This window comes from Odocoileus virginianus, chromosome 11 (assembly GCF_023699985.2).
Source record: "Odocoileus virginianus isolate 20LAN1187 ecotype Illinois chromosome 11, Ovbor_1.2, whole genome shotgun sequence".
In the NCBI taxonomy this organism is placed as follows: Eukaryota; Metazoa; Chordata; class Mammalia; order Artiodactyla; family Cervidae; genus Odocoileus; species Odocoileus virginianus.
The window spans coordinates 9,040,788-9,053,180 of record NC_069684.1 but is presented as its reverse complement, the minus strand read 5'-3'; the positions used below and the strand labels follow the sequence as shown (position 1 = coordinate 9,053,180).

Genomic DNA, 12,393 nt, shown 5'->3' with positions numbered 1-12,393 from the left:
GGTGAACAAATATACTGAATCCTGACAGCACCTGTAGAAGCAGCTTTTTCCATCCTTCTGCCTCGGGGAACAGACAATTTTCCTTTTTCCTTAGAAAGTATTGAGAAGGTCTCACAGGCTCCCCTAGGAGCTTGTTCCCTTTGAGTAATTGCTATTTTCCAGTCTGTCTAGAACTTCCTCCTCCCCACCTCTTGCTTGTCTTCTCTAGAGAACCATCTCATTTTCATTCCTTTAAACATTGTAAATCATAAAATATGTACAGAAGAGTACCTGAAACATGAATGCAATGTATAATCCTAGAGCAAACACATATCACCACCAAGAACAAAAGATAGAACCTTGCCATAACCGAGGAAGCTGCCCCACTCCCCGCTGTATTACTTACCAAGCACAACCCTCCAGAGGGAACCACTGTCTTAAGTTATTGTAATAGTCATATTTTTGTTTTGCCTTTCATCATCCTTATGTATATCCCTCAAATACTAGTTCAGTAACGCCTGTTTTTTAACACAATTTGAAAGGAATCGTACTGTATGCATTCCTTTGTTCTTGCTTCTTTTAACATCCTAACATTCATTCACAATGTGATGTATAGCTAGCTCATGCTTTTTATTTTATAGTTACAGTCTTCCGTTATGCGTATCCTAGTGTATCCATTCTACTGTGAATGGACATTTGGGTTGCTTCCAGTATAGACAATGCTGCCGTGAACACCGCTGTCCACGGGCTCCGTGCACGGGCTTCCCTCGGACATGGGTGGAACGGCTGGCTCGTGAGGTATGTGGCTCCTCCTTCATTCTCCTCCTTTGATGCGTGGGCAAGTTGCACTCCACTTTTCCTTTCCTAGAGAATTTTAACTTTTGTGCCTTTGTTCCTGTCTCTCCAGCTTTTGATCCTGCTTGTCAGTCTTCTTGTGTTCTAAATAACATTATCGGTAGTGGCTCAAGCTTCTCGACTTGAGTATCACCTTCCTCCTGTAGTTAACAATGGCTTCCTCTCTCAAGGAGTCATTTTTCAATTACTGAAGTAGGGGATGTCTTGGGAGTATTTCGAGAATTCTCTTTCAAATGTGTACAAAATGGGAAGCATGTATTTGATGACTAGAGGGGCCAGGGTCAGGTTTTTCTCTGTGACACATTATAATACAGGAATTAGTACTGTGGGCATTTGAGTCAGCCCAGTCTACAAGCTGCCACTTGCTGGCTGTGGTGTCCTTGGGCGAGTTACTTAACTTCTTTTGTGCTTTAGTTTCTGCCTAAATGTGGATAACAATTATAGTCACTTATGTGTGTATTGCATGAAATAGTCTATAAGTTTGGTTAAAAGAGGTTTATAAACTTCGTCTTCAGATAGGGAGAACTGAGCAAAGACCGGAGTTCAGAATGCCTTCAGGATGTGTGCCCTGAGGACATAGACTATGAGTCTGCTTATCCTGAGCTTCAACCCTGTCCAGCGCTCTCCGTAGGGTGGCTGGCTAGGGGACGCCTGTGACACGCTCGCTGCCTGTGGCCACAGAACAGAGTGAAGTGAATACGCCCAGTTGGGAATCAAACTCACAACCCTGGCTTCATCTACTATTCAGCTGGCCAAAACAACATGGAAAAGTGAAATGCTGTCAAAGTAAACAGGCAGGCACGCGGACACCACAGGATAACTCAGGTTAACAAGCTGCTCTGAACACCATCCTGTCTGTGTGCAATTTATTGAACAGAAGAGTTTGCTGGGATAGAAACCATTCCTAGTCATCAAAAAACCACATTGTAGTTCTCCTAGTCCTGCGGGCACTCCATGTAGAATTCTACACTTTGTCACTGACATGTTTTGGTTTTAGGAGGTAGTTTTCCAAAACCAAATACTTTAGCTGCAACACTTAAAGGCCAATACCTCATTACCTAGTTAGGGAGCTGAGAAATGTTTATTATGACCAACCTCTTCTCCACTGAAAGTTACTAATATTCATTTCGACTTGTCTGCCAGTCAACCCCTTTGTGAAGACATTGGTTTCTGGACTTAGAATCTTACTTCCACAAAAAGCTAGAAAAATTCAATAAGGCTTTTATGGCAGTAGCACTTCCGACTTGACAATAAGTGTTGGGCCAAATGTTGACTTGTTATAATGGGCAACGATGCCTATTGGATTTTCATTGTTAAGTTCCTGAACCTCTTTTGTTACACTTAATAAATCCTATAATGCTTCTTTTCAAATAACTCTTGGAAAGTTGTGTTTTGAGTACACTATAGGTGATGGGGAAAAAGGTGGAAGAGAAATTAAAAAGAGGGAAAGACTGGTGTTGAATGATTATCGAGTGATGTAAGACAGTATTTGCTAACTTCATGTCAATATAGCAAGGCTGGATGGTTTATTTATGGTTTGCTGTTTCAGTAACATATATTGTCTGGTAATATATTAAGGGAGGGTCCATTTGTAGAATTACTTTTAGACCGACTTTTAAAACCCTTAACATCTTCGTCCAAATTGATAACTGGCACAAACACATGAAGGGGTCCAGCGTAGAGGACTGTTTACAGAGAGGGAGATGCCAGCTTCTACTGAGAGAAAGTTCTCATAAACTGGAAACCAGGGTCTTGAACACCAACAGTGGCAGCACAGTTTGGTATTTGGGTGCCAACTGAACCCGCGCTGTTTGTCCACCGAAGGGTCAACCCTTCCGGGCTGGCGTTTTGGCACTGATGTGATAATGGCAGTTAAGTACCACTGGCCTCGAAAAAGAACCCAGGGAAGAACCTCACTAAAAGGAGGGAAAAGAATCTAGAGTTACAGGATACTCCTCAGCCAGATGTTAAGCCACTACCTTTCTTACAAAATCAGAGCAACTGACAGCAGAATGGCCTATTTTGAGCTTCACCTCCTCTCTCACTGGCCAGGGAACACAATAGGGAAACAAGCGATTAAGACTTGGCTCCAAGGGTGGACCAGCTGCAGCTTCCTCCCTAAAGGTGCACACATCTTAAACAATGTAGCAAAAATGAGGGCAGCCTCCAGGAAATGGGAGAGTGGGCCTGGTGTGAGCAATGTCTTTGGCTGAGTTCAGGATATAGATCTGCAAATGATAGCCTCTTTAAAAAGGTGGCTGAGCCAGTATAGGAAATAACCTGGTATATACCTGGTGAGTCATGAATCCCAAATATGTGGGGAAATGGAAAAATTTTCCCCAGAGTCCTCTTTGCTCCTTTTGAAAAATGCTAAGACTAGGAGACCCAGGCCACATTTTTTTTTAAAGCTTCCCAGGGGATTCTGATTTAGCTGAGAATTACAGCTGTAGTGGAATAGGAATAAGTCAGAACTGAAGTTACTTAAACCTGTCTGTCCGTTTATCAAAAAGAGTTAACCCCTGCCCTCACTACCTCATGGGAAGAGCTAACAGTAAACATTCAATAAATTTAAGCTATTATGTGCTATTAGGCACTGTCCTAGGAGCTGCACTTGTATAATCACACAGCCCATGGGAACTGATTCAGAGAGTTTAAGGAACTTGTCCAAGGTCACACAGCGAGGGCTGGAATCCAAAGCTGGGCAGCTTGGCCTAGAGATCATGTTTTTAACTGTTATTTAACAAGGTTGTAAAGAATATATGAAACATGCATGAGGGGACTTCCCTGATAGTCCAGTGGTTAAGACTTCACATTCTGAATGCAGCAGGCCTGGGTTCGATCCTGGTCAGGGAAGTAGATCCCACATGCTATAACTAAGACCTGGTGCAGCCAAATAAATATTTTAAGAATGTTATCAGATAAAAACAAAACACTTAAAAAGAAACAAAAACATTCATGAAGATAGCATTTCACTGAAAAGTTAAAGATGGTTTAAGTGGCCAATGAATGAAGTTGCTACAGGGAAATCAGCATCTAGGCAGCACTTGCTACATCGTAGCTGCTCACAATTTCATTCAAAGGACTTGAAAATCTGATCTCTGCCCTGTGTCCCTCAAATGCTGGCTTTGGCCCATGGAAGCGCCACAGATAAAGTGACTCCTGTGACAACTTAAAGGCAAGAACTCTGCAGGCCAGGTGCCTCACACAGGGCTTGGCACCCAGGTGATGAATAAGTAAGTGTTGGCTGAATTGAATACCTTCCAATCAAAGTCATTTGAAATGTGCTATTCATATTCTACAAAATGGCTTGAACTATTTAGAATGTCAAAACAGGAAAGGGCATGTAGCAAGTTAAGGAAATTAAAGAGAAATTGGGTATAAATGGAGTATTAAATCTTTGAAATTCAAAATAAAGAACCTGGTTATATATCCTTGAAGTCCTCTTCCCTGGCTTAGCAGGAAAGTGGGAGGGAGGAGCTTTGGGGATAGAAGAAGCCTGTGCTTCAATAATGTAACAGCTCTCATTTGTGTTTTACCTATCTGCTGCAGGCATACTGATCCCAACACGCTGCCCAGTAATTTTTTAAAGGCTGACTTCACCTTACATCATTCTTTAATGACCCTTACACTTTTCAGCATGCCCCAAACGTAGCTCAGAAACAAAAACAGGTTTTCTACCACTTTAAACGATAAAGTGGGTCCCTTGTAACAAGCTGGGCATGTATTCTTGGCGTTGAATCTAATGAAGTATTTGACTCATTTCACATCCAACGAAATGCTGTGTCTGGCCTGCCTGTAACTTCCAGGCAGCCTCTGAAGAGCTCATGCATAATACTGGTTCTCCCACAACTCCTAAGAATTTAATGAGTAACCCGTTAATCTGTGATGTGGCATGACCCAAACCGAGGGCAGGCAGAGAATCTCCTCTGAAGACCTGTGTGGGAAGCGGCGCGATGCTCAGCAGGGTCAGGACTCGGCCCTTCATAGAATGACGAAGCAGAACTGTGCTCCACGGCCACAGGAGGACGTAACTCAGTTGACACCCTCTCCCAGCTTCTCTTCCGAAGCACCTCTGTAAAATGGTGCCCCCACCATATAGCTGTGGAACCGATTCTGTGAGGCTGCTGGGTCTTTGCTTTAAGAACAGTGTGAGAGGAAGTCCAGTCCCCTTTAGGGACTAGGAGTAGCAGAAAAACAGACCTAAGGCAACAGTGTGTCTGCTACAACAGGTTCTCAAAAAACGCGTTAAACTGATATGTGTGACCTATACAAGAGCACAACGTGCCTGCGTGCTTAGTCTTGTCCGACTCTGAGACCCTTTGGACTGCAGCCTGCCAGGCTCCTCTGTTCATGGGGTTTTCCAGGAAAGAATACTGGAGCAGATTGCCATTTCCTTCTCTAGGTGATCTTCCCTACTGGGATTGAACCTACATCTCCTGCACTGCCGGCAGATTCTTTACCCCCCAAGCCATCGGGGAAGCCTTATTCCTCTTTCTCTCTCTAAGTTATCTCTAGACATCCATACTGGACAGTTGAGGTTTAAAAAATGCCTCCTATTTCGGGTGTCCCCAAAAAAGCCTTAGTAAAATTTTAAGCCATTAAGGCTGGGGATAAGGGTGGTGGGCTGAATATGCCTTCTGCAACCCCTATGGAGGCAACTACACATGGTTTTATCACCAGTTAAAAGTGCAGCCTAGATTAAGAGGCATTTTAAAGGACTAATTAGTCAACCCTTGCTAAAGTAAATTAAGGGTCCCAGTTGAAACAGCCAAAAGGAAACTCTAACACAGCTTTGTAGCAACAGTGCTTGGAGTGTATTCAAATAGAAAAGCTTGGGCTGGAAATACTTGTTTAGAAAAAGAACTACATCACTCCACCCTCTTTTATCAAGTAATCCAAGCCATCTTAAATGCACAAGGTCTGATCAAGCAAGAGGTATTAAAACTTCTTTCAGCCTGAGCTAGATCATGTCTTTGGGAATAAACAAATTTTATCCAATGAACAAGTAGAAGGGATTCTTGATTACTACAATAGTTCTTTTGTGTAGACAGACTGCTTCTAGGTTAATGCAAAAGCTCAGGAAAGAACATCAGATCAGGTAAAACGCTTTTTATTCAGAAGCAACTCAAAGTCTGACAGGGACACAAGTAGGGATAATTATTAGCTCATTACCTTAGCTCATTGACCTTCAGCACCTATTTGAAGTACTAGTTTTCCAAGTGGGAATGTTACACCCACTAGACTCTCAGCAGTTTCTGACAGCCATATTTATTCCCATTTCACTCAGTAGAGCTGTCAGGGGATGAGCAGAGACACAAAGAAGAAAATCATCTACTTTAGTTCTCTTCTTCATGGGTCACAGGCTTTCAAATCAAGAGAGATAGACAGCATTATTGGCAGGTATTGGTCATAAATAACACCTTCCCATAGTCGAACACTCAAAAATCAAACACCAAATATAACTAGAGTTCTTAAATATCCAGTTAATGCTATGCCATACTTTGTTTCAGAAACAGCATTTCTGTGGCCTTTTATTTCCCTTTCTCCTTGGATAAAACCAAGAGAACCCATGCTTAATTGACCTATGTAGTTTTCGCAGTTATAGCTTAATTTATAAGAATCAAAGGAATTATAGAGTTATAATTAAGAATACATTTTAAAATGACAAAATATGAATAAAGTCTACACAGTTGTTAGGAAAATGGATAAAATGAATCAGGTTTCATGAGTGGAAGGGGACTCCCTTTAAGGACATAGTACATAGAAAATACATGGAGCTTGTTTCTATGAGGTTACAAACAGCTAAAATAGAAAACAATGGTTCATTTCAAGCTTACTGATACATAACTGTTAAGAGATAGTCAAGATATTCTGCACATTATTAACTGAGAGTCGTCTACATACTCTCTCTGTTAAATATCTAGAGAAAATTCCACGACTTTTTGACTCAGGGCTCTACTAGACAATCACTGCTTTTTAGTATATGAAGAGAATCCAAAAGATCAAGTTAAAGCGAAGATTTAATTTTTAGGTCCTGGATTTTCAGTATAGGAACTATCTACACTTTAAAAAAAAAATAAGAAATCAATACTTTTTCTTAAAATTTGATAGCTTTTTTTTTAAAAAAAGTAGCAGCCCCTAAAAAACCGAAGACTAAATTCAAACCCCAGCTTCAGTATATGACTACTGATTTTATAAACATCTTCCTCCAGGAAATGTCAAAAATCATAACGTGAAGTTGAGTTGGAAACGCAGTAGATTGCTTAGTAAAAATGTGAGAACCTCAGATCATATACGGGATATATATCTGGGGGGAGAAAAGACAAACATTGCTAGTGTTCTAGTTTCGCCAACAAGCTGACATTTATCGCTGTTTTAAAAATAAAGACAATTTTAACTTAAGAGATTGTATTTAACACGGAATCAATATAAATGTACTTATCTAAAAATCATATTTAACCACATACTTTAAAAATCCACAAAAACGTAGTGAAAAGGTTATATATTTTATATGAAACTGTATTAATGTGTTAGAGGCAGCAGAGACCCAGGGTCCCCTTCAGCAGTGGACCTCCGCAGACAGGCCTCCTGCTGCGGCCCGCAGAGGCTTTCAGCTGTGTACAGAAGGTCTCAGAGCAGGAAGAGACAAGACTTCTGTTTTTTTTGCCTCTACAAACTGGGATGTCATTATTGTACAGAAGATGCATAATTTAAAAGACTACTCATTCAAAATGTTACAGAGTGGCAAACTTACTTTATGAAATTTAAACAAAGTGTTCACTCTGAGGAAGCTGCACATACACTATGGTAGTAGAACCAGACTAGGTAAACTTCAGAGTTGAAACGATTTCCACTAAAAATGAAAAAATGGTAGCTTTCTTAAAACCAGAGTTACAGAGTCACTCTTGAATTTTTTATCTTGTTTTAATGAGTCGAGCTTCAGTTAACTCACTCAGATGAGAATCTATAATTCTGTTGACTGTTCTGGACTACAGAAGTCATCTTGGGACTTCCTATGGAAATATGTACAGATTTTTCGCATGGAGCTGGGAGTAATGGTGACCTAAAAGAAGAAAGTTCAGATTTTAGAGATTTTCTAAGATAAAATTCAGATATTACCTCAGCAAGTTATCACTATGGGTATTTTAAGTTAGGATGCCTGGAAGTGTGCTTATGTAGCCAGATTTCAGTCTCAATTACTTTGACGGCAATGTCTCTTTTGGTTGATTTGTACTAAATATAGAAAAACTGAAGGCAGCATGCATGAAAGGAAAACATAGATTTTTCATGTGAATGGAAAATATTTACTAGTTAAGCCTCATAATAGGAACCAAAGAGGTTACAATTACCATTCTCTTTGAAATAAATGAGTAAATAACCCTTCCAAATTTACAAACAAGATAGGTATTTCAAATGGCAGATACTACCCTTTTCTGAAGTCTTTATCAACATGTACATAAAGAAAAAAATGTTTTGTTTATTTCTTAGATTAGCTTTTATTAGCGGTATAGTTGATTTATAATGTTGTGTTAGTTTCCGCTCTACAGCAAAGAGAACCAGTTAAATGTATACATATATCCATTCAGTTTTGGATTATTCTCCCATATAGATCAGTACAGAGTATTGAGTAGAGTTTCCTGGGCTATACAGCAGGTTGTAAAAGACTTAACAGCCCAGTGACTACAGTTTTGCCCCCTGATTTATGCATCCAGATGCAATGTATCTCTGTTGTGTCCATAAATGTTTAAACATGCTCATATCTAACCTTCATTTTAAAAGTCATTACTTGATCCTGCCATCTTCCCTGAATATGACTTATTTTTCCCTACCCGTATCTTCAATCTTTTTTTTTTATTTATTTTTATTAGTTGGAGGCTAATTACTTTACAATATTGTAGTGGGTTTTGTCATACATTGACATGAATCAGCCATGGAGTTACATGTATTCCCCATCCCGATCCCCCCTCCCACCTCCCTCTCCACCAAGAAACTTTAGCTTTAAAAGATTAAATTATAAAGCCAGAAATATCTTAGATGAGCAGACTATTTTTTAAAATGCCCTTAAGATGTACACATTCATGAAAATAATTTTTTATTGAAACTGTTTTTCTGCTAACACATAACTCAGACCAGCTCCCTTGAAAAAAAATAGAATTTTGGCTAGGGGCAAAGATTACCTATGGTGCGAATTTTGAGAGAAGAAAGACTCCTTACAGCCTTTTTTCCCCCTTTATACTCTATAGCAAGGCCTTGGAGTTTGTGTTTGAAGTACTCTTTAAAATATTTCTAGTTTATCTTTCCTAAAATTAGGGGATAAGCTTACTGACAGTAGGAGGGGGTTATGAACATCTGTTAAATTAGTACTGGCCTAAGGTTATCCAATCTCTGCCCTTTATAAGGGCAGTTCTTACTGGTCACGATACCTAGATCACGTTTCATTCTTCCACCTTTTCCCTAACACAGAAAGAGCTACGGGAGAAACTTCCTTAATCTGCCTCCATCCTTAATTTGCAACCTGAGTAGCAGAAGCTTTCTATTCTCTTTGACTGGTACCCGCAGCTCACCCAATGCTCACAGCTACTTCTGCCTCCATCATCACGAGTCACTTGCTTTTCAAGGTTCACAAAGCTATTTCTGCCAGCAATATCTGTTTTTTAAATTATCTAAGTTAAATAAAAAGATAGGTAAAATTAAGATGTTTTAAAAAAAGGCAGATACAGGTGAATTGCCAAAAATACAGTGTGAGCAAGATGATCATAAAAGGCTGGGAAAAAATCATATAACTCTAGAAGGATTCTGCACCTAAAACTACTTTATAAGTATCTTAATTTTGCTTTAAATAATCATAAGCTGTAATTACAAACTGAAAATCTATTTGTGGATGTTGGCAACTTGTCCATGAATTATAGCTTTCTCTATAAAAAGGGGAGGGAAATCTATAAAAAGAGGTTGCAGGAGCTGGGGGGTGGTGAAGCAAATTTTTAAAAAGCAAGGGGTTGTGGGAGGGAATAATGTCAAACAAAGAAGGAAGTTATTTTTGAATTGATATCTTAGAGGACGAAGGTAGCTTTGAAGAATTAGGCAAAGGGGCTGAGGGGTATGGACTTTGACAGAAGGGGTTTTAATTGGAGTAAATAGGATTGTCAAAGAAAATATAGGACACATGCAGTTACATTTGAAATTCAAGCAACAAATAACATTGCAGTATGAAAAATTTTTAGTATAAATATGTCCCATGCAATATTTGTCCTATATTTTTATGTACTAAACCTGGTGGTCCTAGGAATAAATATATTTACTTAAAAAAAAAAAAAGCATTCTGACTTCTGAGAAGGCATCTGTGCCTGCCCTGGCCAAGTTAGGAAATGCATTTTCTATCGCTGCCAACTTACCGGGCCTGGAGAAGTCTTTCCACTCTGTCTCCTGGGATTGGGGGTCTGGGACGATGGACTTCGTGGAGATGAATTCTCCGCCTTCCGTTTGGCTGCCATGGCCAATAACCAGTTTTTATTCTCTGGGGAGCTATTCTCTTTGCCTACCACTTCAGAGCCTTCTCCACAAGATCCCAAAGGAAGAGGCAGCGTTCCACAGCCTTCTGAAGCATAAGGACTGGCAGGAGAAGGAGGCTCAGAGACACTCATACTAGCTCCTTCGATCTTGCTCGGTTTGGTAGGACCTAGCGAGTCCTTACCAAGGTCTTCCTGGGTACCAGCAAGGCAGCACAGATCCAAATGAAGCTTTTCAACGGGGTCATCAAGTTCAGTCACACAGCTGCAACTCTTTACACACTTTTGTTTCACATTCTCCAGACAACTGGAGTCTAGCCTCCTTTTTACTCTATTTCTAGACTCAGAGCAAGCCACTGCCTGGGATGATTTCAGGCTCACAGGTATGAGGGCTTTTCTGGGAGACGCGATCTTGGTTTCGGAAGCAGGCGGAGTGATGGGTGGTGATAAGGAAGCCGTTCGGGTCATCCAGTTTCTAATGGACATCTTGAAAGATGAGGGTGGCTTGGGAGAGACAGAGGACATGGAGCCTCTTCTGCTGATGGGAGACCGGGCCTTGGCAGGAGGGGTCTTAAGAGAGAAGGTGGGAGTATTTGAAGGGAGGGGCAGGTCCCCGGCGCAGCTCGGAGCACAGGCTGCTGAGGACGGGGAGGAGGTGCATGGACTGCTCTTTACTCTGGGTGCTTTGGCCGGAGTGTTCTGGCTGCTGGGCACTGTCACTGAGAAACCAAAGAGGTCACAAAAATCAGAGGTGAAAGCTACAGAATATCCTGGAGTTCTCATCAAAGAAAATTATTCTGATAGCTATCTTAATCATCCAGGACTTGATTTCCCAGTGTAGATCACATAAATCATTTGATTCTTCTCAGACCCTTTTTAGCATTTTTCTTCCCATTTCCTAACTATCAACCCCCAAAACACCCTGTTGTAAAACATACGCTTGTAAATATCTAGAAAATACAAAAAAAGAAAAATTTTAAAGTATCCAGGTGGACCATTTTTTATACTTATGCATATACTTATGCATGATATCTCAAGCTTTTCTATACAAAAATGGGACCATGATGTACAAGATACTTAGTAACCTGCTTCTTAATGTATCATGAACATTTCACACAGTGACATTGACCTATACCATTTTTAACAGCTACAAAGTATTCTATTCTAAGGTAACAGTAAGACATCAGGGTTGTTAATGAATGACACTTTGTTTTCCCTAAGTAGCACTGCTCTGAGTATTTCTGTGATGCTTCTCAGCAATGCTGGGCCAGAGAGGCACCGCATGTCAGGAGTGCACAGGTCTCCAATCCAGCACAATCACTTACTATGTCACTTGGGTACAACCGTTCACCTTTTTGGCCTCAGTTTTCACATCTATTAAATGGAGACAGCTTTTAATCTCCACATAAAGTAATCCCATCAATTACTTGTTATCAGGCCTCGTGTGCCTTACACCTTAATATACAATTTATGATTTTCCACAAGCCAAAGAATGCCAAAGAACGTTTCCAAAATGTGATGCAAAACAAATCAAACTGTGGGTAGAACTCTTCTCCATCTGTCCTGCCCCTTGTTTCCAGGCCATGACTAGTACTTCAGGCAAATTCTCATAAACCATGTTTCTTCCTCCTGAGGACCCGACCCAGACATTATATATTTTCTCACTCTCCTTCTGAGCTTTCCAGATTTCTGAAATAGGGTTCCTGTCTTCAAATAACAAGGAAAGGGCATTTATTTCTCAGTTACCCAGTCTTCGAATTACAACTCTGATGTTTAATTCATTTTAACTACTTAGTTGTATTTATATGCAAATAGACACAAGTCCTAACTCTGGTCCGTTAGTTTTCCTGTACATTTTACCTTCTGCTTTTCTCTACTCAAACAGCCTAGCTTTGAGACAGAGAAGTTCTACAAACTGACTTTTGTCTAAACTTTTCTCATCAACAGTATGTTTACAAAGTGATATGGCTTCTTCGACAAAGCTCACTGCTGGAAAGCCCCATGTCATCCTAACAAGCTGTGGCAGGGGAGTTGACGATTAGGACCTGTCCAT

The 12,393-nt window shown here is 40.4% G+C and overlaps 1 protein-coding gene across 3 annotated transcripts in view; it reads right to left on the bottom strand.

Moving 5' to 3' along the window:
- Window positions 1–5,928: 5,928 nt before the first annotated feature.
- Window positions 5,929–12,393, bottom strand: part of DTL (denticleless E3 ubiquitin protein ligase homolog) — a 48,259-nt gene continuing 41,794 nt past the window's right edge. For all 3 annotated transcript variants that reach the window (XM_020910349.2, XM_020910350.2, XM_070473905.1), the window contains 2 exons: window positions 10,227–11,059; window positions 5,929–7,897 (listed from right to left, as the gene is read on the bottom strand). In XM_020910349.2, coding sequence (XP_020766008.1) covers window positions 7,799–7,897; window positions 10,227–11,059 — 932 coding nt within the window. In that variant the 3' untranslated portion in view covers window positions 5,929–7,798. The remainder of the gene's footprint in view (window positions 7,898–10,226; window positions 11,060–12,393) is intronic.